Below are 26,186 nucleotides of genomic sequence, written 5' to 3'. Positions count from 1 at the left end.
GCTTCAACAAAATAAAAATAGCATTTATTTTTACTAAGTTAGGATTTCAGCACAGCAAGTTACTATCCACTAGATGTGGAAATCTACAGTTGTCCTACTTGAGTAACCCTTACAGTTTTACACAAATGTCTCCTTACTCTTCTTCAAAAGAAGATACAATTTTAGTTGGCCAAAAAGGTGGTATCATATTATACAAAACAGTCCTTTTAAGATAACATCCATGGTTATTTCTTAGCATAAGTGATTTTCATTGCATGGGATGGAGTAATCTTGAACCCTTGGAGAGCATCACGAGCAGCTCCCGCCTGTCCCTCATTTTCAAACTCCACAAAAGCAATGTCATGTCTCCCAGGCACTAAACGTACTTCTTTGAAGCCAGGGAACCTTTAAAACAAAGGAGAAGTCAGTCAGATAAGATGACATTGATTTATATCAGATGGTAAATCTCTCAAGCAACTGCTAAGCCTTATCATAAGCACCCAATACTATAACATTCCATCACTACTAGTAACACATTTAAAAGTAGCGCAGTAGTTCTCATCTGTAAGGAAACGTGAAACTACTTGACTAGTAATGAAGTGGCAGAGAAACTCAATCACAGCAAGGCATTCTCTACACTGCAGTTGTCATATCTGCAGCAGCATGAGGTTACATGGTCATTGCTCCATTATGTGTGGGGCATTAGGGCAAAAACATCAAGCAAGCAAAGTCAGGATGTCATACTATTCTGATAGACCATCATATGGAGCTTTCTTCCCATGACACAGGGATCCTAGGAGGGATGTTTTCCATCTCCTCCCCACTCTCCACACTTTCCTGCTTCACCTGAGCGAACGTGGTACTTCCATTCTCTTCAATCCTTATGCTGCATTGGATGAGACCAAGAATAGCTCCACTGAAATTCAAAGATTCCCCAAGAACTACATATCCAGACCCAAAGCAGCATATGTGGAGTATCATTGCTATAGAAGATTAATACTTTCAAGTTATTTAAGTAACATTTCCTATTCCTGGACCACAGTACAGCAAAGACTATCATTACAATTTCATATCAATTATATCACCATGTGCAAGTGCTTATAACTGTAAATTGTCCCTTAATTGCTGAACTTTCCAAAGTCAATCTCAACCCAGTAGTGAGTTTTCTGAACAGATGGAGTAAATTCATGTAGCCATTTAAGTTATTTAGAAAGTGAGGAAATGCAGGGGAGGAACAAACAGTGTTACTGTAAGACAAATGAGAATGGAAAACAGACAAATTATTCATGAGCAAATCAAAGTTTGAAGCACACCCCAAGTCTCAGAAAGCATGTACAATACTTTCAATTGCCTCAGTCTCAGCTTTCATTTTTTTAAAAATGAAGTGTTTAGCTGTTATGGTTGCAAAGAAAGCCTTCAAAACAAGAAGCAAATTAAAATGATGCAGCGACATCTGCCTGCGTTTGCAGAGAGCCTGAAATAAGAGCACCAAGATGTGAAATTCCCCATTAATTTCACTGAATGCTAACTCAGATACCAATGACAGTTTAAAATGTTAATATTTATTGTATAAGACGGAGGAGGATCATATTATGAAGCTCTATAACATGCCCAAGACAGTGGGTTGTATATTCCTGGGGCCACATGAACGACTAGCCAGGATGAGAAAGATGCATTTGGTAAGATAAGTGGACCTTAAAAACCAAATGATGGTTGCAAGGAGAATGAAAGTGGGTTTCATCTTCCCAAAGGGGGAGCTGAGCTTCCAAAAGTTTGAGATGGACTTAAATCATATAAAGTCTATAGTCATTTCTGTGACTGTGCAGTCTTTCACCTCAAAGGTCACTAGCTTGAACTCTAACCCAGATTGGTTGCGAGTCATAACCATCTGATGGGTATAGGTGGTCTACGTGAATTGAGCTAGTTCCTAATGTTGTATGCAGTGCTGTTGTAACTGTGTGGGTCACAGGATACTAGAGAGACAAGGTACGTGAGGTAATATCTTTTATTAGACCAACTGCTACTGGTGAGAGACACAAGCTTTCGAGCTTACACAGAGCTCTTCTTCAGGTCTGACCTGAAACTTGTCCCTCTCACCAGGAGAAGTTGGTCCAATAAAAGATATTACTTCACCCACCTTGTCTCTCTAGTTCCTAATGGGCAGGTGTCCATATTAAAGAGCTACCACAATTTACATGGCTGTATTTTCAGCAGTAAGGCCAAGGATTAACTGGACCCAAGACTGAACTCTCATATTGTTAAGTATCCCCTACAGGTCAGGGCTCAGGAAAATGTGTGTGTGTGTGCATATAATGGAGAATGAAAGGAGAAAAAAAATGTTATATACACAACTTACTGATTAAATAGCATAGACAGCATCATCTCATTTGTCTCTTCTGGCAAGTTATTAAGGAAGAGTATATAGTTTGGTGGATTATCAGGCACCTACAATAACAGAAGAACATAATTCAATAAGTCATGCAAAATATAAGTAGCACTCATCTACTTTCTTTATACTTCCACTGAAACTACTGGAAAGAAACTAACATACTGTTAATGTTCCTCATAAGACTGGTTTAGACTTCAGTCACTTATTGGCTAAACTGTATCTTTCATAATCCCTTTAGTACATTTTTAAATTTGTCCATTTTCTCTGCTATCAATGTTAGTATGTTATTAGTAGAATATCAAGAGATGCAGTAAGTTGGGGGACAGAGGTATTTCAAATTCATTCACTGTAAGCATGTAGAACTGCTAATTTTAAAAAGGCATAAATATCTAAAAAGATAGTTGACCATGTCAGTTGTCACTTCCATAGAATTACCAGCTTTGAACAGCGTGCTGTAGTAAAGTCGAGGGAGTAACCATTCTATTTGAAGATATGTATACTTCCTAATGTTGCTTCAGTGGTCCACTGAATATTCAGTGCTATAGACAGATTTGCTGATACTTTGCATATAGCAGTTCAGTACCTTCTCAAGTGAACAGGGAGGTGTCTCAATGGCAGGGATCAGCAAAGTATCTCTACTTTATTTGGCTTTAGTATAATTAGGTAATTCCCTTCAGCTGAGAAGAATAAGCCAGTTGTTACAACTAGTTACAAAGTCATCAACTTTGAAGGGAGAAGGCTGTACAGAGACCTGAACATTCAGCATTGTCAGTTACACTTTTCTGGCCATGCTTCTTATGAAGATATATATTAAATTCCTCAACTGCAGAGAGGGGACAACAATTCCCACACAGACGCTGGGTCCGGAGCATGCTGTGCTCCAGCTAGTCTCAACTGCCAGATCACCCTTAGATGAACTCAGGCAGCTGTCTGTGTTTGTTCCCACAAAGACACTGGGTCCAATTCTCGATCCTTGCAATTGGCACAAGAACTTGGGGGGCGGGGGGGGGGGAAGAGAGAGAAAGAGCACAAAAATAGCTTTCTGCAATTTTTTGGCCTCTGAATTCTTGGCCATGTTAAGGGGCCTACTCAACTCCCAATCTATGTGAGAGCAGCCTTGAGGCAGCTCAAACACATACAGCTGCCTGAGGTCATCTGGGGGTGCTCTGGCCACACCTCCTCTATTCTCCAATATACCCTCTACATTAGGGGACTATTCAGAGGACAACATATAGGTGTTCGGACAGTTCTATAGCATCCAATAAAATCCCATATACTAGGGGTATTCTCCAGAGGCTGTTTCTGCCCCCTTTATCCCACTGGAATTGTGAAATAAAGGAACTGGGGAAAAACTAAAAATCAGGCCTGAAGTTTGTAATAGCAGCTGTCTCTCCATACATGCCAGTTAAGGGGGGGATATAACAAAATTCAGAGCATGTACCAAGAACTCATTCTATGTACTGCAGAAATTCCCCACCAAAGTCCAATTTAAAAATTCTAAACTAGTCAAATGCGCTTTTTTAAATACTGGAGTTCTATTGTATAACACAGATATTAAATGATGTTTGTTTAGTGCTTTCTCTTCCTGCTAATTCTCAAAACAGAGAAAGTAATGGCAGGAATAAATAAACGAATAAGAATTACCTGTTGATTCTGTGACGAAGTCCCTTGGACATTCAAAGAATTCTGTGTTGTTCCCTGGGAGATTAAACACAGTTAGAAAAACATGATTTTACCAAAAATCAGCAATGAAAAGTTTTCTATAATTTTCAATTTGAAAGCATATATCCATACCAGTTTAGTTTTCAAGGAGCCTGAGAGAGCATCTTAATCCTAACCAACCCTTCAATCTTAAGGCACTGTTTCCTAAACTGTGGTCCATGGACGGTTTATAGTTTGCAGAATAGTTGCTGGTGGGAAACATGAAGCCACTGGGTTTTAAACCCCCACCAGACTGCTGGAGAAGACACAGCCATTAGGTCGGAATAGATTCTAAAGGTGAATCAGTAGATATGGCAAACTATTGTATTCCATCGGCCTCCTGAAAAGGTGGATTCCACAGACAGGGAAAGGTATTTTTTCCAGTGTTTCTAAACATGGCTCTGTTGAAGACAGAACTACATGCTTTCTGACTGAGGTACAGATAAATCCATAAACTCCTCCAGCACAAATTCAAAATCAATATTTGAGTTCTTTAAATGATTTCAAAATGGTGGCGAAGTTAAGGCAACAAAAGCTCTACAACACCTACCAAAACTCCTATCTACAGAATTTACTGTTTATTCTTAATTTTGGTGTTTTCTATTATACAGGCATTAGTAAACTTCTCCAGTGCAGACCACCTCTTAATGGAGATTCTGTCTTAGGGGCCAACTCCATTCCCATCTGCGATTGCATGGACCAGCTCCTCTCCCATTTGTTATTGCATAATGCTTAGGTGCAACTACAGCAATTATTACACACTGCAGAGTAATATTGTGAAACTATTTGTGTATTTTAACTTAACATTAAAGATCAGCAAGTAATCTCTGAAAAAAGTTAATCACACTTCCTACTTTTGTTCATTTTGTCTTCCCTCAGATACCTTCTGTTTCTCTCAGCTGGAAAGTAAGACAAGCAGCACCATGTGACCAGCCACTTCTCCACAGACCATTAGCAAGTGGTCTAGGGATCACTAGCAGTCCGCAGACTATGTTTTGGGTACTGCTAGTACTACTACTGCTTAAAGTCTGAGTTTATAAACCCAGAAGGGACCATCATGATCATCTAGACATATTTATGTAATTGGAGTTGGACCCAATTTTGGGGTAGTTGGGGAGAAATTACTTGTTATTTGTTTTCTATATCAGAAGATAGAGAAGAATTTTGATTGTTACATTGTTGATTTGACTATGCACTGGTATGAGGGGTCCGACTTGTCCTGCACCTTCTCTGTTCCTTCTTACTAGCTAACTCCGACAGAGAGGCAAAAGGGTGGATCATGGAATGGACATGAACAACATATCTCAGAGAAAAAAGTTACAGAAAGGTTAGTAATTTCACCCCACTCCCCCCCTTGGGTGTTTGCTCATTTCCATTCCCCATTAGGTGACTCCCAAGCGTTACCTGCAGATGTGGGCTTGGAGTTCATGAACATGCAGATTGCAACACTGCTCTACAAAACTTGGCGTCAGCCCTAGCCTGCTGGGTGATGGTGTAGTTGGAAGGAGGAGAAAGTATGTACCGATGACCAGGTCTCTGCTCTGCAGATGTCTTGGATTGGGATCTGAGCCAGAAACACCACTCATGAAGCCTGAGCTCTCATGAATGGGTTGTCAAGACGGCAGGAGGTAGGACACCTGCCTGCTCATAGCACATATGAATGCAGGAAGGGATCCAGTATGAAAAACTGTGTGGACCAAAACCATTAGGCCTTTCATCCTGTCTGCTACTGCCAACAAGAGCTGCATAGATTTATGGAACAGTTTGGTTCTCTCAATGTAGAAGGCCACGGTGCGTCTCTCAATTTAAAAGGCCAGGAGACACCACTCCTCCATATTCTTGTGCAGTTTTGGGAAGAAAACAGGCAGGAAAATAGCCTGGTTACTATGAAACTGCGAGACCACCTTTGGGAGGAACGCTGGGTGGGGGCACAGTTGAACCTTGTCCTTAAAGGACACGATATACAGGGGTTCTGACATAAGGGTCCTGATTTCTGAGATCCTCCTGGCCGAGTAACTGCTACCAGGAAGGTGACCTTCCAGGAGAGATAAGACAGAGGGCACGATGCCAGCGGCTCAAAGGGCAGGCCCAGGAGTCTTGACAGGACCAGGTTTAGGGTGGGATAGGTTCACGAATTTGAGGGTAAAGTCTCCCTAATCCCCTGAATATGTGAATGGACATCTCATGTGAGAAGACCAACCTACCGTCCATGAGAGGATGGAAGGCTAAGATTGCTACTAGATGCGCCTTGACCGATGAAATAGCTAGGCCCTATTTCAGATAAAGCAGGTATTCTAGTACTGACGGGAGGAGTGACTGAGTTGGTGAGAGGCCTCATTGGGAAGACCACACTGAGAAACGATTCCACTTGGCTAGGTAAGTCACTGTAGTAGATGGTTTCCTACTACCTAGCAAGACCTGGTGGACTTGTTCTGAACAGGCCATCACTGCTGGATTCAACCATGGATCATCCATGCAGTCAGGTGGAGGGCCTTGAGGTTCAGGTGGAGCCAACAGCCATGATCTTGCAAGATCAGGTCTGGGAGGGGCAGGAGCAACAATAGGGTTGCTACTTACAGATCCAGTAGTGTGCCGAACCAGTGTTGGTGCGGCCATGCAGGGGCTAATAAGAATAACCCTTGCTTTATCTCGCTTGACTTTCAGAAGGACCTTGTGTACCAGAGGAATGAGAGGGAAATGCGTAGAACAGAAGCTTTGTCTACAGGAGTAGGAAGGCATCTGAGAGAGCACCTGGGCTGTGACCACGCAGAGAGCAAAACTGCTGACATTTCCTGTTCTGCTTGGTTGTGAACAGGTCTACATGAGGAAACATCCCAGCTGGAAGATGGATCTGGTTACACCAGGGTGAAGAGACCACTCATGGTGAGAGGAGAAAGACCTGCTAAGATGATCTCCCAGAGAGTTCCAGGCTCCCGGAAGGTAGGAAGCTTCAAGGTGGATGGAGCGTTTCACGCAGAAGTCCCACAGACGAATGGCCTCTTGACAGGGTGGCGCAATGCACTCCTCTCTGTTGATGTAAAACGTGGCTGCCATGTTGTCCATGAGCACTCATAACTCTGCCTGCGTTCTGGGGTAAGAACACCTGGCACACTAGGCGGGCCTCTCTGAGCTCTGACGTTTATATGCAAGGAGAGCTCCTCCTGGGACCACAGGCCTTAAAGTGCTTGAGGTAAGCCCCCAAACTAGACTGGACATGTCCAAAATTAGGGATACTGCTGTTTGGGGAGTGACAAAGGTTTGAACACCCACACCCCCTGATCGGGGATCCCTCGACCAGTCGAGAGAGGCAAGGGCTGGGGCAGGAACGGTAAGCACTGAGTCCAGCCAAGTACACTGAGGCCAGCCAAACCTGAAGGGGTCTGATGCAAAGTCTTGCGTGCTGTACCACATAAATGCACGTGGCATGTGACCTAAAAGTTTGAGGCAAAAATGGGCTGTCATGACAGGGTTGGCCTTGAACTTTGATATCAGAGCCGACATTGTCTAGAAACTAGCCTCTGGGAGGCAGACTCTGGCCTAGGCAGAATCGAGCACTGCACCGACAAACTCTATCCTCTGGATGGGGATGACGAGTTTACTTTTGCTCATTTATCAATAGGCCCAGGACTCTGAAGATAGGTTGGACCAAATTGATGCTGGCTTTCATCTGGGCCTTGGACCAACCAGTCATTGAGGCAAGGGTAGACTCAAATGCCTTGCCTTGCGAGGAAGGCTGCCATCACCACCATGCATTTTCTGAAAACCCAAGGGACTGCCAACAGGCCAAAGGAAAGGCCAGTGAATTGGTAGTGGGTCTGGTTTACAATGAATCTGAGGAACCTTCTGTGGCCCCGGAAAATGAAGATGTGGAAATAAGTGTTTTTCAAATTGAGGGCAGTGTACCAGTCCCCTGGATCCGGGGGGGGGGGGGGGGGAGAGGGCGGGGAGAAAAAGAGAGATAAAGAAGGTCAGGGAAACCATGCAGAATCTCAGCTACTTGAGATAACTGTTGAGGCAACGCAGGTCTAGGATGGGTCGAAGACCACCTTTGGCCTTTGGGATTAGGAAACAGCAGGAGTAAAATCCTTTCCCTCTCAAGTTCTGAGGCACCTCCTCTACAGCCGCTTCCCACAGGAGGGCTTGCACCTCCTGGACTAGAAGTTGCTCGTGAGAAGTGTCCCTGAAGAGGGATGGGTATGGGAGGGGCGGTGTGTGTGTGTGTGTAATAAAATTTCCTCCATCCTACTCAGCACCGAACAGTCCAAGATGAGGGACCATGCTGGACTGAAATAGGAAATTCGGACTGAAAACAAAGGGGGGGGGGGGGGGGGAGAGAACAGGATCTGGTATGGGAACTGATATAATGCACTTGGGCACCCCTTCAAAAGTTCTGCTTGGGACTTCATAGATATCTGCGCAATGAAGCCGAGGTGAAAGGGGGGCGCTTGCCTACGCTTATAAGCCCTGCTGTTTTTCTTAAACGGGTCTTGGTGAGGTGGCAGAGCCAAGAAGCAGACCAGTGGCTGAGGTCTGAAATGCTTCACTGAAGGTGTGGGGATTAGAGGCCCAGGAATCTGAGGGTAGCCCTGGAATCTTTCAGGCCATGGAGTTTTGCATCTGTTCGGAGAAGAGGGAAGTTCCCTCAAATAGAAGGTCCTGAATGGACTGCTGAACCTCCGGTGGCAGCCCCAAAGATTGGAGCCAAGAGCATCTCCTCATGGCCACCACTGATGCCATTGTTTTGGCCGCCATATCAGTTGCATCTAGGGCAGCCTGGAGAGAGGCCCTGGCTATAGTCTTCCCTTCCTCCACCAGGGTGGGGAACTCTTACCTGGACTCTTGGGGCAGCAACTCCTTGAATTCTGACTTGCAATCCCAGATGTTATAGTCATACCTGCCAAGCAAGGCCTGCTGATTGGAGATGTGGAGCAGTAATTCACCAGCAGAATAAACCTTTCTACCAAATAGGTCCAGCTTCTTTGAGTCCTTTGGCCTTCCTCTTCTTCTGCACTAACCACTCATGCAGGCTTAAGTCCTGAGCATCGGTATTGGGCTTCGTACCAGAGTGTACAAAGAAGGGGCCCTTCTCTCAGACGCTACCGAGTACAAACAGCTGAAAGGCAGTCCCAGTATCTGGGGGAAGCCCATGGATTCTACTGGACCCGCATACACCACTGACCTCTGAGCCAGGCGGCTATAGGGGGCACGCGCACTGAGATCCAACAGGATGTAGGTCAAATACTGGTAACAGTTCCTTGGTTGGGTGCATGACTCTGACGATGAGTCAGCTTGGGGAGACCATGGGGTGGGAGTACCCCTTGCTTCCTCCAGCCAGCGCCCATGGTTCAGGGATCAGTGCCAGAGAGGGGAAGTCTTCACCAACAAACAGCAGTTTCCCTCTGGGTCAGTACCAGAGGACCCGCTGCCAGGCAGGGGCCTAGGGAAACAGGCTCCTTTCTGCAAGATGATCTCACCGGTGTCAGAACTTGCCCCGCTGGGATTGGTGGTGCAATAGTCATCAGGTCCCTAGCCACTGGAAAGACCTCTGGGGTGGACAGCACCACAGTCCTGCTGGTGCCACAATGTCTCCCCCTCCCCTCCCCCGGTGTTGGTGGATGGCCCTGCATCAGACTCAACGGAACCTGCGAGAAGGGCGGAGTTGATGGTGCCACTTGCAGAGCAGGGACAGAGGAGTAGCCTGATGCAGACTGCACTCCACTTTTGTCCCTCCTCAGCTCCAAGGAGCATCCCCTCTCGGACTACTGTTTCTTGTACTTCTTCCTCGGCACCAGTGAAGGGGAATGGTGCCGAGAAACAGGCTGTGGGAAGAGCATTCCGCACCGATGCCGAGGTACTCGGTGCCGAGTCCAACTGGCTCGACTCCTACCCCTGTCTAAGTGTGATTTCCATCAGGATGGACCTTAGTCTGGCCTCAGTGTCCCTTTTTGTACGAGGCTTGAACTGGCAGCAGACATGGCAATGCTCTCGCACATGAGCCTCTCATAGAGGCTTCAGACATCTGGAGTGCAGGTCAGTCACCAGCATGTGCTTGCCACAGGAGGCACAGGGTTTAAAGCCCAGAGACAGGAGCATGCCCGGTCCCAGGGGAAGAGGATGCCCCTGTAAACAGCTATGGGACCTAACTTTATACACTACTACTAAACGAAATAAATTGAAGGTAACTAAACTTGCGAAGAAAGGAGGGTATAACAGCACCACTAGATGAACTCTTTGCCGAGGCAAGAGGAGATGTTCGAGCGACCGTCATGGGTGGTAAAAAGGAACTGAGAGGGTGCGGGGCCAGCTAGGCCCCTTATACGGACGCATGAATGCGTGGCCTCAGATGGCACTAGAGCTGGCCCGATGGATACCATCAAGGGGAAAATCTGCAGCAACCACACACACACACACACACTTAACATGGAATGGACATGAGCAAGCACTCAAAGAACTGTTGCGTTAGAAAGGACACTCTAGAATTTGCGTTGGCATAAAAGGTCTAGGCTGCTCATCCAAAAAAAAAAAAAAAAAAAAAAAAAAAATTATGAATGGTTACCCTTAAATTGTTTCACTTTTAAACTGATCAGTTTTCTAGTTTTAATATTTTTACAAAAATATTTGCAATTTAAGATTCTCTCTGGGATTTATAGTGAATAACCAATGGATATTCACCAAAACAGAGGGAGTTGATACTTTCCAAAAAGGGAAGTTCACTGAAAGTTTTCACAGTTTGAATACCTTAACATTGTGTTAGGGTGGAAAAAAAAAAAAAACACACACAGTAACAGCTAATATTCTTTGCTGAAGAAAGAACAACAGACAGTGACAAATTGAGACTTCGTCCACTATGTGGATAGGCAAAATGAACAGATTCCAAAAGTTTGTCATTTTAGTAATGAATAAATTGAACCAGATTCTTAACACAGTTTGGGGGCCTTTGCACTCAAGATTCCTTGCAACTTTGTCTAATGATTAATATGAGTCCATTAAAACAAATCTGGCACAGTTTACAGGAAGCACATTAGTCTCTTACGTACATTCCCCCAAAATACAATCCTCCTTGTTAAAACTATAGATAAATATCCCATTAAAGGAGTTTGTTCCATGCAGAAAAAACCCTTCAAACTTGTCCTAGAAGTCAGGAATCTTGTTTTGGTTTACACAGTCCACTTACCTGACCAAGCTTTTTATTTGCTGCATTAGCTGACTGCTCCAGAGATTTAGCCTTTTTCTTTTCTTTCCTCTTTTCCTTATCAGCAAATGTACCGCGCATTTTGGAAATCACATCAGAATCTGTTTTTGCATACTGAATGCGCTGTTTAAACAAGAAGACAGAACATTTTATAGTTCATTATGTTGAACAGCTTGCACTAGCCTCATTAAAGCCCCAAATATCTAGCAGAACACTGGAATTCCTACAAGAATTTCTTACATTAAAAACTGTAATAGAAACTACCCACAGAATATGCTGAATTCACCAATTAATTCTGAGCACTCACTACGAAAGCGTCTTTTGTTTAAAACATGCAAAAGACAGAAGAGGTTGATGGAGGATGGTTAAATGACATGTTTTTAAATAAACACTTAAAGAGTATCCAAGAACGTTTATAAACTAGTCACAGCGGAACTTTAAGGGAAAAAAAAGAATAAGAATGAAATACAGGACAATTCTCTTTTATATGAAACCTACTATACTACAATCAGTTCAAATTCATATCCCCAGGCATGGATTAGAGCAGTGGTTCTCAACCTATTTACCATTGTGGGCCACATCCAATACTACCTATATGGCCCTGAGGATGTCACAGGGGCCGCAGCTGTATGCTGACTAGGCTGCAGGCTGAGAACCACTGGATTAGAGCAACTGGAAGGAGATGGTCACTATGACATAACTTTCTTTACTGCCAGTAATAAAGGAGAGGAAACTCTTGAGGCAGGAAACTAGCAGTAGAGACAGTAAAAGGGAGGCAAAACCACCACTAAGGATGCAAGACATTGAAAAGGTGCAAGAGAAAGGGGGCGTCAATAGCATTTTAGTAGAGAGATGGTTCATGTGATGACTGCATAGAAGAGAGGAAGTTATGTAGACCAGTTCCCATCCCATTCCTAATTACTGAACATCCCTATGGCAATTAAAGCAAGTACTTGGAAAAGTAATTATAAAAAATACTGGGGCTGTCAATTAATTGCTGTTAACTCACACGATTAACTCAAAAAATTAATTGCGATTAATCGCAGTTTTAATTGCACTGTTAAACAATAGAATACCAATTGAAATGTATTAAATATTTTGGATGTTTTATTTTTTCTACCTTTTCATATATATTGTATTCTGTGTTCTAATTTAAATCAAAGTGTATATTATTTTTTATTACAAATATTTGCAATGTAAAAATGATAAACAAAAGAAATAGTATTTTTCAATTCACCTCATACAAGTACTGTAGTGCAATCTTTGTCATGAGAGTGCAACTTACAAAGGTAGAATTTTTTTGTTACATAACTGCACTCAAAAACAAAATGTAAAACTTCAGAGCCTACAAGTCCACTCAGCCCTACTTCTTGTTTGTCTGAGCGACTGGCTGAACAAGTTTGTTTACATTTACAGGAAATAATGCTGCCCGCTTCTCGTTTACAATGTCACCTGAAAGTGAGAATATGCATTCTCATGGCACTGTTGTAGCCGGCGTCGCAAGCTATTTACATGCCAAATGCGCTAAAGATTCATATGTCCCTTCATGCTTCAACCACCATTCCAGGGGACATGCGTCCATGCTGATGATGGGTTCTGCTTGATAACAATCCAAAGCAGTGCGGACCGATGCATGTTCATTTTCATTATCTCAGTCAGATACCACCAGCAGAAGGTTGATTTTTCTTAGCGGTGGTTCGGGTTCTGTAGTTTCCGCATCCGAGTGTTGCTCTTTTAAAACTTCTGAAAGCATGCGCCACACCTTGTCCCTCTCAGATTCTGGAAGGCACTTCAGATTCTTAAACCTGGGTCGAGTGCTATAGCTATCTTTAGAAATCTCACACTGGTATCTTCTTTGCATTTTGTGAAATCTGCAGTGCAAGTGTTCTTAAAATAAACAACATGTGCTGGGTCATCATCCGAGACTGCTATAACACGAAATATATGGCAAAATGCGGGTAAAACAGAGCAGGGGACATAATTCTCCCCAAGGAGTTCAGTCACAAATTTAATTAACACATTTTTAACGCGTGTCATCAGCATGGAAGCATGTCCTCTGGAATGGTGGCCAAAGCATGAAGGGGCATACAAATGTTTAGCATATCTGGCACGTAAATACCTTGTAATGCTGGCTACAAAAGTACATGCAAAATGCCTGTTCTCACTTTCTGGTGACATTGTAAATAAGAAGAGGGTAGATAACTCAAGAGAGTAACACAAAACAAATTAATTAGATTCAAAAAATTAGTCATGATTACAGTTTTAATCGCACTGTTAAACAATAATCGAATACCAATTTACATTTATCATAAATATTTTGGGATTTTTCTACATTTTCAAATATTTATTTCAATTACAACACAGAATACAAAGTGTACAGTGCTCACTTTATATTATTTTTTATTACAAATACTTTCACAGCAAGAAAGACAGAAGAAATAGAGAATTGAAAAATACCTCATACAAGTACTGGAGTGCAATTTCTATCTTGTAAGTTGCTCTTTCATATGTAGAATTTGTTTTTTTAAAACTACACTCAAAAAACAAAACAATGTAAAACTTTAGCACCTACAAGTCCACTCAGTCCTACTTCTTGTTCAGCCAATCGCTAAGACAAACAAGTTTGCTTACATTTACAGGAGATAATGCTGCCCAATTCTTATTTACAATGTCATCTGAAAGTGAGTACAGGCATTCGCACTACACTGTTGTAGCCAGAGTTGCAAGGTATTTACATGCCAAATATGCTCAACATCCGTATGCCCCTTCATGCTTCGACCACCATTCCACAGGACATGCTTCCATGCTGATGGCACGCGTTAAAAATAATGTGTTAATTACATTTGTGACTGAACTCCATGGGGAATAATTGTATGTCTCCCGCTCCGTGGTTTTACCCACATTCTGCCATATATTTCATGTTATGGGTGGTCTCAGAGGATGACCCAGCATGTGTTGTTCAATTTAAGAACACTTTGCGTTTTGTCAAATCTGCAGTGAGAGAAGGAACCAATAGGAGATTTCTAAAGATAGCAAGAGCATTCAACCCAAAGTTTAAGAATCTGAAGTGCCTTCCAAAATTTGAGAGGGATGAGGTGTGGAAAATACGGTCCAAAGTCTTAAAAGAGCAACACTCTGATGAAGAAATACAGAATCCGAACCACCAAAAAAGAAAAAGAAAATCAACCTTCTGCTGGCATCTGACTCAGATGATTAAAATGAACATGCGTTGGTCCACACGGCTTTGGATAGTTATTGAGTGGAACCCGTCATCAGCATTGAAGCATTTCTCAACACATGAATTTTTGAAGTGTTCAGCTGAACAGGATGGATGAAGTATCTCTTTTAGATCTTTTATCTTTTTAGTTTGGAGAATTCAGAGATGTACCACAGGTGTCTAAGCATCTGTTTTTCTGCTAGACTATAAAATTTCATAAATATCTGGCTATTCCCACACCATGCACAGATGAATTCTACTGGTTCTCTCCCCCATATGGACAAGGTGGATGCAGTCAGAGTGGCAAGCTATTGCAAAGTGTTCCACACACAGCAAAGACAACTGTTTGTGTGTACTATATTAAAAATTTCTTTGTACAGAGAGTTTCTTTGTTTGTGTGTTCCTCCACACTACAAAAAATGGGTGGAAGACACATGCAAATCAAGATTTCTAGGCTCACCAACATAGAAAAAAAGCGCTCTCTCACACACACAAAACCACTGAAGGACTCATGTGCATAGTTATACAATGTGCAAATACTTGTATCCAGCATCATCATCTTATACAAATTGTTCTGAACTTTATTTTGTAATACTGAAAATGTTACGCTCTTCAGGATTAGCAATATTTATTATGAAGTAGAAATATTATGACATAACATTGAACAATTAAGAATGCTTAACTTCAACATAAGTGAATGCAGCCAAATGTTATGGCATCACTACACAAACTTGACTTATACAAGACAAAAAACAAAAGGCAAACTGGAGGCATTTAAATGCCATACAATTTTACTCCACCACAGAAAAATTATTGAAAGCCTTCATTTAGAAAACATACAAAATTTAGACTTCTAATTTAAAAATGTAAAGTAGTATGATGTTGGAGTAAAGCAGTCTTATCTGAAAGCTACGCACATTGCCCCTCAAATATGCATGAATGTATATGTTCACACAGAGAAAAAAATGACATCAATGAAAAATAAATAGCAGACACACCCTAGATAGAAAAATACAAAAGTCTGATTCCCAGTTGCAAAATACTGTACTGTCCTAGTGCCATTAAAAAAAAAGAGAGAGAGAGAGAGACTTACCATGGGTTTGCCGTAAAATGGAAAACCTTGTAACTGTCTCAAAGCATTGGTGGATGATCCAAGTTCTTTAAATATGACAAAGGCCTGTCCTCTCATTTTCATCGTCTTTAAAGCCACAATGTCTACTACATGACCAAACTGTGAGAACAGCGCATACAAGGATCTCTTCAGTTCTGTTGAGAGCATAGAAAAGCCATTACTGCATATAGGTTGGATATGTCACTGTGCTTTTATAAAAGTTATCCTATCCTCAAATAACATGAAGTTACAACTCTGAAAAATACATATAACATGCTATTCTACTTTACTCATATAAAGTCAGAGCCAAAGCCATAAACCAAAACCATAACACTCATATTAGGGTAATAAGTGATGTGGGGTTTTTTTATTATTATTATTCATGATTCAAGCACATTATTAATTAAAATCAGGCAGCTGATAGCATTAAGAGATTTTTTCCATGTCTGTCTTGCTTAACCAGTTCTTTCAAGAATTAAATGTGAATTGGAATAGGCTTTCTGGATCATCAGCCCATCCCACTGAATTGTGACAGTCATTTTCATTATCTTAAGACAGTCTTAAAAGTAGGTGCAAAGTCTGGCCTTAAACATATCCAATTAACCTACGTTCATCCCCTTGCACTGAACACTTATTCTATTACCTCACTGTTCTTGTATTTAAGACACATACTTCAGTATTTTCACTCCATACATCTGAAGAAGTGAGGGGTTTTTTTACCCACGAAAGCTTATGCCCAAATAACTCTGTTAGTCTTTAAGGTGACACCAGATTCCTTGTTGTTTTTTGTGGATACAGACTAACATGGTTACCCCCTGATACTTGAAACTTCAGCAACTGAAGTATGTTCTTGTCATTGCTGAAGTCTGACAATATCAGTTCATCATGATTCTTTTTTTATGTTTTTCTTTTCAACTAAGGTAAACAAAAATTATCTGACATCAATCATATTACTTTAGGGACCATAACAAGTCATGCAAGAGAAGCTGGGAGAAAACATACTATTAGAGACAATATCTGTAAGCACAGACCAAGAAATCAGATACATATGGCCATATAAATTGCTTTTTATGTGAAGATTCTCTTAAAGTTACGTCATGAAAGTCTCCCTTTAAAAGGAATGCTCTCCTGTACACTATGGTAATGGAAAGATGTAGGTATAAAAGCTGTATTCTAAATGCAATTTGAAGTTTTACCCTTCAAAGACTATAACCAAGTATTTTCCACAATGCCAACCTTCTGATTTATTGGGAATATAATGTGTGCTATAAATGAAAGCTATGCTTAATTTGCTCACTGGAACATTCAGACACACCATCATGTAATGTGCACTGTATAATATTGCAAGGTAACCCAAGAACCTCAATGTCAACTGGCAAGGAGGTACAAAGGATTACAAGAATCTCCTGATTCTGGTATGTATATTCTGATTCACTTAAGAATGTCACGTGGGGTCTCAAATGAAAGCCAGTGTCATGCTGGTCATCGATATCATTGTGAAAATATAGATACCATGTGGGGGGGGAGGAGGGGAGAGAGAGAGAGACACAGACAGACACTGTGTGTGTCTCCACCCCAAATACACCCAAAAAATCTGTTATCTACAGCCAGGCACTCAGATACCACAGAATATGCTCCAAGAAAAGTCCAGGACATACATCTGAACACTCTCAGAACCGCCTTCACCAAACAAGGATGCTCCACCAGAGAAGCAGATAGCATCATATAATGGACCACCCAAACACCCCAAGAGAATCTGCTTCAATACAGAATAAAACCCCCTCTGACTGTACACCCCTACTTGCCACCTACCACCTCACACTTGAACCCATACAGGGTATCAAACAACTACAACCCATACTTTATGGGAACCACATCCTGAAAAAAACTTTTCTGAACCCTCCTCTTCAAGCTTATCATCAGAAACAAGCTCCCCACAAACAAGGACACACCAACTCAAAGCGGTACCAGACCCTGTCAGAGCAACAGATGCAAAACCTTCAGATGTACCTCCACTACTAGAGTGATCAACACCCCCCACTACATACCTTTCAAGATCCATACGTCCTACATGTACCTATCACAACATGTGGTGTACCTTCTCTGGTGCACTAATTGCCTCAATAGCGACTATGTGGGTGAAGCTAGACAATCACTAGGCTCTTGAATGAACTCACACAGGAAAATGATAAAAGACAGAAACACCATGTCGCCTGTGGGTGAACACTTTGTGAAAACTCTGACCTTATCCTCAAAAGAAACCTGCACACTTTCAAAAGACAAGCCCGAGAGCTTAAATTCACAACTTTGCTAGACACTAAAAATCATGGACTGAATAGAGACACTGGATTTATGGCTTATTCCAACAATCTATAATCCACTATCAACTCCCCTACCTGCCTCCCCTTCTCTTCCTTTTCCCCCTATGATTGGAGAGGTGCTAAAGAGTTATTTCACGTTGAACAGTCTCTTGATATATGTTAACTGTTTACACTAAACCATCTGTTCCACCTTGTATTTAGCTGTGCCACTCTGATGGCTTGTCTTCATGTACGGTGCTACAGAGCTTTAGTGAAGATTCAACTACACTGACGTAAGAGTTTCTCCCGTCAGCGTAGTTAATCCACCTCACTGGTGGATAGCTATGTCAACGGGAGACGCTCTTGATTTTTCACACCCTTGAGCAACATAGTTATACCAATATAGTAGGTCTGTAGTAAGGACCGGGCCTTAGTTCAGGTCTGGGAAATGTACAAGAGCTCTGGCAGGGCTTGAAAGCTTGTCTCTCTCACCAACAGCTCTAATAAAACATATTACTCACTCTCTTTGTTTCTCGAATATATCCAGGGACCGACACAGCTACATCATCACTGAATACAAATGAAGGATTGTAAGAAAGAATTTCAGAAAACTAAAAGGAAGAGAAACACAGTAGGGGCACAGAACCTTATCTGGAGGAACACGTCAAAGGTGTTTGCTTTATATTTGGGGCAGAAAAGACGCCCATGCAGCCTTCATTGAGAAAGAAAAAGAACAGCACTCTTGCTCTATGAAAAAGGGGTCTCAAGTAGAGTTGGCTAAAAATGCTGGAGAGAATCCTGCGTGAGATCAGCTTCTTTAGATACGAGAGTAACTTGTTAGTCTCTAGAAAGCATGTCATGATTTTGTTTTATAAGTAACCATTTGTTTCCAATATTCTTACTACTACTCAAATTTGTTCTTTGATAATATACTTCTAGTGGAAAAAAAGAATGTTTATCTAAGGCAGAGGTTCTCAAACTGGGGGTTATGAAGTGGGGGTTTGCGAGCGATCAGCCTCCACCCCCCAAACCCTGCTATGTCTCCAGCATTTATAATAGTGTTAAATTTTTTTTTTTTAAGTGTTTTTAATTTATGAGGGGGGTCACACTCAGAGGCTTGCTGTGTGAAAGGGGTCACCAGTGCAAAAAAGTTTGAGACCCACTGATCTAAGGTGTTAAGCAAAGTGATGGTTTTCTGTTGAATTTTACAAGCTGGGATGTACTGTTCCCTGGGGAATAGCAGGCCTGGTCATTTTGTGAGTGTTCAATGGATAAGAGGCTAGACCGGGGTAGTCTATTTTTTGTCAAGGTGCAAATTTCTTGGTCAAGATATAGTCAAGTCTAGACTCCAGAATTTAAAAAAAAAAAAAAAAAAAAACCAACACACAACAATAAGTAAATAAAAAGATTTTTGAGTCCGTTCAAAAGCATCTGGTGGTCTGGATTTGGCCCACAGTCTATCTACTGACTACCCCAGGCTAGACACTGCAGGGAACACTCCAAAGACTTGGGGGTTGGTGTGTGCCTATAGCTACACATACAGAGAGAGCAAGGCCTTCACGGTGGGCAGGGGGGTTGGCGGAGGCACTAGAAGTTAGTGCTTGTGCTGCCAGAAGCAGTTGGTTTCAGGGAGCTGAGCCACAGCAAGCCCAAACAAGACTGCTTCACGCTAAGGGCAGGTAATGGTTAGGTGCCTCACAACCCGGGGTATTTCTTGCGCGAGAATGCTACATGCTCAGGTCTGAGACACTCAGGTTTATTAATTCAAACCTTTATTTGAACCTAAAGTATGCCTTTTGATTACAATTACTATTAAAGAAAAAACAGACACATACAGAAAAACGAAATGGCCAGTTTCCTTCTGGGGCACAGGCAATCACAATGGATTTCTCCTATGAAGCTCTGTCTATCGCTTACAATCTCCAACATATTATACATATCCAAATTACATATTCATTAGTTCTCTTCCAATCATCATAAAGTGTTATGACTATCACATATCTTATGCAACTCATACAATATGCATGTGTAAACTGGCATAACTTTTGCCGTCCTTGCTATTTTCATGTTATTTCTCTTTTCTAATTAGTTAATTACCACTTCTCACACACTGGTGACCAGGGATCCTAGTTTTCCAGTGATTAAAAAAAGTTCTCCAATTAAAAAAAAAAAAAAAAAAGAGTAATCTGTGTTTTTCCATAGATAAAATGAAACACTGAACTTTAGTTTTCATAGCCACAATATATACAGGTATCAGTTGAACACAATGTTTTATTGATATATTTACAATTTTTAAGCTGACAGCCAGAGGCCCGCTGCCCGGGGCTGACAGCCAAAGCCCTACCTATTGTCCGATCGAATTGGTACTGGGGCAAGATCCAATAATCAGGGTTCCACTGAGTATGTTTTTATTTTATTTTTTTACAAAATGTAAAAACTAAAAATTCTCTGTAAAAACACAAATTATGTGGTTTTCAGTGGCAAGCAGATTTCTAAGCTCTCTGCTGATCATGCATGCTTGACCAGACCACTTTTACCCTTTACTTGATATTAAGGATTGTTTCTCTAACTGTCCCCATTGTCCTGTTTCTCTAGTTTTTCCTACTTGGCTTTCCTGACATACATCAATATGTTCAATATCCCATTGGGAGATTTAAGAATCATGGAGACTTGGAAACAATGTACCTTACTATATAGTGCAATGTACCTTACTATATAGTGTTTGTTTGAGGGTTTTTGTTTTTTTAAATCCACTCTCTGATCCTCGCATTACTGTGGGGCAAACTTTGGGACTCAATTTTCACAGACATTTAGAGCACCACTTTACAGCAGTATTAAATTTGAATGTATACTGGTAACTAGTTACACTGCTTGCTATCAACTCTAAAATACTTTTAGTTTCATTTACATTTTTATACCAATACACATCTCCATATGGAGGATCCCAAAACACATCACCTGGCTGCCAGGTTCCATTAGATAGAAACCCAGGTGGTATCCAATTACCACTGTTATTTCACTGGGTTTAGTTACACAATAATTCCACATTGTTTACATCCCAGCAGGGAGTGTGCATATGAAAAAAGAATTACCACCACTTTTGGAAAACCACATCCAGACCACCACCAGAGGCTGATCCGATAACCCACTACTCAGAAGTACTGCAGTATCAATAAAGTCAGTAGAATCACTTGTATTATGAAGGACTATTCATATAAGTATGGGTTTGCAAGACTGGAGCCATGAGGCTCAATCTGAAGATAAACGTAAGATTCAGTGGGACTACCCACAACAACTAAATTACTCATTCATAAGGGTTTGGAGAATTGGACCCTAAGATGATAAACAGAAGAAAGCCAGAAAGTTTAAAAAAACAAAACCAAATCACCCAAATATGCATTAAGACTTACACTTCGTTCTGAAGTTACCAATTTTAACTCCTTCCCCATTGGCAGTAGTTAAGCATAGAGATCTTAATTTATATTTTCTGACTGCTTTGGTTGTAATTATTTATTTGTATTACCGTAGTACCTAGAGATCAAAACAGATTGGGATTCCATTGGGCTAGGCATAGCACAAACGTGCTGACGTTACAAGATTGCTAATGACATTTTATGTCTAGATTATACTTCTAGAAAATAGAATAGTATATTTTTACTGAGATAGTTTTCCCAACACACTGATGAAAAATATGAACGTTAAATTATTCATACCGTCTTTTTTAATGTTGTCATTTATATTATTGATGTAAATGGTATGGTTTGGTCTGATATCCATCTTCTATCTTGCTTATACAACAGCCTAGAAAAAGAGAAACAAGCACAATGTGTTAAAAATGCTTACATTTATGAAGATGAATTCATAATAATAATTGAGTTTTTGTTTGTTTAGGTCAAACAGGTGATGCCTGGATCAGGCTATATAGAACAGGATCAAAACTGTCTCACTCAACAGTGAAAAGGAAGCACTTTCTATCACACAGGTTTTAAAACTATACACTTTTCATATACTAACAAAGGTCCACCACCTCTGAAGGTACAGAAAGATATAGCCTACTATAGGGGCCCAAGTCACTGAAAAAGCACTAAACTCTGTGTGGTCAGGAGTTGTACCATGATCATCCCCACAGAGCTCTTTCACTGCCCTTTTAATCAATAACGCTTTGAAGTGTTTATGGTCCCTATCGCCTCGTATATAAACATCGATACCCCGCACTGCACCATATAGCCAGCCCCTCCAACCGCAGCCCCCCTCATACACCGACCACAGCCAGACCCTCCAAGTGCAGCCCGCCCCTCCTGCCCCCCTCCCTCACGCGCCCAGCCGCCTTCGCCCCAGCTGCCCCAAACCCGGTTCTGGGGAATTCACAGCTCGTGGCTATTTTGGGCCAATCCCAACCGCGGCTAGGTGAGCCCGCCCGCAGAAGCAGGCGCAGTGCTCCTGTCCCCAGAGGGAAGAGCCCCAGATACCTCCCCGGACACAGGCACCGGGTCCCCCGCGCCGCATCTCCCAGTAGAGGAGCAGACGGGGGACAAACCCTTTCCTCACCCGGCTCCACTCGCAGCCCGCGCGCCTTCCCACCGTTCCCAGCGCCGCACTCCGCGCCCTGACGCGTGACCTCACGTAATCAGGCAGAAGAGTCGAGCTCATGCACAATCGACATATCGCGCACCCAATCATCGATGCGCTCTTCTCCCTCTTCCTTCCTCCCCCATCGCACGTGTGCGTCTTAACAGGGGCGGGGCGGGAGAGGAGGAGGAGGCGGCGGAGGCCTGAGCGCAGTGGCGGTTCCCGTGTCTCCACACGTGCCTGTGGGGATCACTCACCGCATAGCAAGTGGGGCTCACGCGGGCAAGGCTTGGGTGCAGCAAGACCCCGACCCCCCCCCATCAGGGCCAGTAGGGGGCCTGCTGCCGGCCCAGGTTCTGCCTCCGGGTGGGTCCTATGGGTTGAGTTGCTCCCTGCCTGCCCAGACCCTGTTGTGCTTCCCCCATCACCTGCCCTCCAACCTCATCGGGGCACAGCCTCGCTGCTAGGGCTGTCACGGAGGTTGGTGGGGCAGTTCCCTAGAGAAGCCGATTTAGACATGCACAGCTGCTAGGTGTGGAAGAACAGGCTGGGATAGTGCTGCTGGAACAGGCCAGGGTGAACAGGAGCCAGCCTGCCACGTGGTGCTGCTATGAAAAGGGCTGGTATCACTCCTGTTTTAGCAGGCGTGTTGAATGTAGGACATGTCCTGCTCTATTGGCAGCCAGCTGCAGTACTATGTCTGATTCTGTGTGCCACACTGTAGGACAGATGTGGATAAATTGGAGAGTCCAGAGGAGAGCAACAAAAATGATAAAAGGTTTAGAAAACCTGACCTATGAGAAAAGGTTAAAAAACTGGACATGTTTAGTCCTTGCTCCACAGCTTTATGGAGTTTCGATGCTCCAACAGCTTCATGGAGTTTCAAATAGGCCCAGTGTGTCTATTGTCCCCCTTTGGTCATTTAAAATTCAGATATTTAGTTTTAGGTCTAAAAAAGAGCCACTGTGGCTTAACAACCATGTAAAAGAAGAGAAGATAAAAAGACTTCCTTTAAAAAGCGGAAGTCAAATCCTAGTGAGGCAAATAGAAAGGAGCATAAACACTGCCAAATTAAGTGTAAAAATTTAATAAGAAAAGCCAAAGAGGAGTTTGAAGAACAGCTAGCCAAAAACTCCAAAGGTAATAACAAAATGTTTTTTAAGTACATCAGAAGCAGGAAGCCTGCTAAACAACCAGTGGGGCCCCTTGATGATCGAGATACAAAAGGAGCGCTTAAAGACGATAAAGTCATTGCAGAGAAACTAAATGGATTCTTTGCTTCTTTCTTCGCAGCTGAGGATGTTAGGGAGATTCCCAAACCTGACCGGCTTTTGTAGGTGACAAATCTGAGGAACTGTCCCAGATTGAAGTGTCACTAGAGGAGGTTTTGGAATTAATTGATAAACTTAACATTAACAAGTCACCAGGACCAGATGGCATTTACCCAAGAGTTCTGAAAGAACTCATATGTGAAGTTGTGGAACTATTAACTAAGGTTTGTAACCTGTCCTTTAAATCGGCTTCTGTACCCAATGACTGGAAGTTAGCTAATGTAACACCAATATTTAAAAAGGGCTCTAGAGGTGATCCCGGCAATTACAGACTGATAAGTCTAACGTCTATCGGGCAAATTAGTCAAAACAATAGTAAAAAATAAAATTGTCAGATACATAGGAAAACATAAACTGTTGAGCAATAGTCAACATGGTTTCTGTAAAGGGAAATCGTGTCTTACTAATCTATTAGAGTTCTTTGAAGGGGTCAACAAACATGTGGACAAGGGGGATCCAGTGGACATAGGGTACTTAGATTTCCAGAAAGCCTTTGACAAGGTCCCTCACCAAAGGCTCTTATGTAAATTAAGCTGTCATGGGATAAAAGGAAAGGTCCTTTCATGGATTGAGAACTGGTTAAAAGACAGGGAACAAAGGGTAGGAATTAATGGTAAATTCTCAGAATGGAGAGGGGTAACTAGTGGTGTTCCCCAAGGGTCAGTCCTCGGACCAATCCTATTCAACTTATTCATAAATGATCTGGAGAAAGGGGTTAAAAAGTGAGATGGCAAAGTTTGCACATGATACTAAACTGCTCAAGATAGTTAAGACCAAAGCAGACTGTGAAGAACTTCAAAAAGATCTCACAAAACTAAGTGATTGGGCAACAAAATGGCAAATGAAATTTAATGTGGATAAATGTAAAGTAATGCACATTGGAAAAAATAACCCCAACTATACATACAATATGATGGGGGCTAATTTAGCTACAAGTCAGGAAAAAGATCTTGGAGTCATCGTGGATAGTTCTCTGAAGATGTCCACGCAGTGTGCAAAGGCGGTCAAAAAAGCAAACAGGATGTTAGGAATCATTAAAAAGGGGATAGAGAATAAGACTGAGAATATATTATTGCCCTTATATAAATCGATGGTACGCCCACATCTCGAATCCTGCGTACAGATGTGGTCTCCTCATCTCAAAAAAGATATACTGGCACTAGAAAAGGTTCAGAAAAGGGCAACTAAAATGATTAGGGGTTTGGAACAGGTCCCATATGAGGAGAGATTAAAGAGGCTAGGACTCTTCAGCTTGGAAAAGAGGAGACTAAGGGGGGATATGATAGAGATATAAAATCATGAGTGATGTGGAGAAAGTGGATAAGGAAAAGTTATTTACTTATTCCCATAATACAAGAACTAGCGGTCACCAAATGAAATTAATAGGCAGCAGGTTTAAAACAAATACAAGGAAGTTCTTCACGCAGCGCACCGTCAACTTGTGGAACTCCTTACCTGAGGAGGTTGTGAAGGCTAGGACTATAACAGCGTTTAAAATAGAACTGGATAAATTCATGGTGGTTAAGTCCATTAATGGCTATTAGCCAGGATGGGTAAGGAATGGTGTCCCTAGCCTCTGTTTGTCAGAGGATGGAGATGGATGGCAGGAGAGAGATCACTTGATCATTGCCTGTTAGGTCCATTCCGTCTGGGGCACCTGGCATTGGCCACTGTCGGTAGACAGGATACTGGGCTAGATGGACCTTTGGTCTGACCCAGTATGGCCATCCTTATGTTCTTATATGTTCTTAGGTCACATGCCCGCTCCTAGTCATGTGCCCTATCGCAAATTGCACATATGGCTTCATGGCAACAGACAAGGGAGCCCCAGGATCAGGAAAGGACTTGGCTTTCTGCACTTGTTAGGTGGAAAAGCCTGAGAGAGATATCTGCAGGGACCAGGAGCTGGTTGTGAGGGAAGCGTCAGCTGGGGAGAGCGATGATGCCTCCATGGGATGGTGATACTGTTATGGGTTGCTTTGCATCTTCGTTAAGGGAAGTCCTGAGTGGAGCTGCATTGTTGTATGGAAGGGGATTCCACCTTTCCTGGCTGGTGGATTGGTTATAATCCCCCGCATATAGTGAGATATTGTGCTCTGTGGATAATTGAGGGTACATTTTTACTTAAATGTATATTTTAGACAGGGCATCTAGGGTGCCCAGAGTCTGGGAACCCGTGATGCACAGTCTTTGCTGTAGATGTGCTACAAAAATAAATCTCAGTTGCTGCACTCCACCTATTGCGTATGGGAATTCAGTGGGGTTTGGGAAAATTTACTGCGGTGGTTGAGTGTGTGCAGAACTGGGGCCTAAGACTGTAACCTCCTCGAGGCAGGGGTCTGCAGCGGGTCTTTGTTCCCGCCAGTACTAACGGTCACCGCCAGCAAGCAGCGCCAG

The 26,186-nt window shown here is 42.4% G+C and overlaps 1 protein-coding gene across 2 annotated transcripts; it reads right to left on the bottom strand.

The window, feature by feature from the left end:
- SNRPB2 (small nuclear ribonucleoprotein polypeptide B2) lies at positions 1 to 22,512 on the bottom strand. 2 transcript variants are annotated; one of them, XM_065400930.1, is made up of 7 exons: positions 22,438 to 22,512; positions 21,603 to 21,690; positions 15,572 to 15,744; positions 11,244 to 11,384; positions 4,013 to 4,066; positions 2,336 to 2,424; positions 1 to 384 (listed from the first exon to the last, which is right to left on the bottom strand). In XM_065400930.1, exons 2-7 carry the CDS (start codon positions 21,664 to 21,666, stop codon positions 225 to 227), a joined length of 681 nt encoding a protein of 226 aa, XP_065257002.1. In that variant the 5' UTR covers positions 21,667 to 21,690; positions 22,438 to 22,512; the 3' UTR covers positions 1 to 224. The 2 variants fall into 2 exon arrangements, with proteins under 2 accessions (XP_065257002.1, XP_065257003.1); XM_065400931.1 differs by having other exon boundaries at positions 22,359 to 22,440.
- Positions 22,513 to 26,186: the final 3,674 nt, after the last annotated feature.

Source organism: Emys orbicularis, chromosome 3, assembly GCF_028017835.1.
Source record: "Emys orbicularis isolate rEmyOrb1 chromosome 3, rEmyOrb1.hap1, whole genome shotgun sequence".
NCBI lineage: Eukaryota > Metazoa > Chordata > Testudines > Emydidae > Emys > Emys orbicularis.
Note: the sequence above shows the minus strand (reverse complement) of the source record. Positions and strands in the feature narration are given on the sequence as shown.

What these genes read in the sequence shown, in the direction of transcription:
- SNRPB2 (XM_065400930.1), bottom strand. Translation starts at nt 21,666, where the DNA reads ATGGATATCAGACCAAACCATACCATTTACATCAATAATATAAATGAC. An exon ending in CATTTTACGGCAAACCCATG is followed by an intron (nt 11,385 to 15,571) that starts GTAAGTCTCTCT and finishes TTGTTTAAACAG; the next exon opens with CGCATTCAGTATGCAAAAAC. An exon ending in CAAATAAAAAGCTTGGTCAG is followed by an intron (nt 4,067 to 11,243) that starts GTAAGTGGACTG and finishes TTAATCTCCCAG; the next exon opens with GGAACAACACAGAATTCTTT.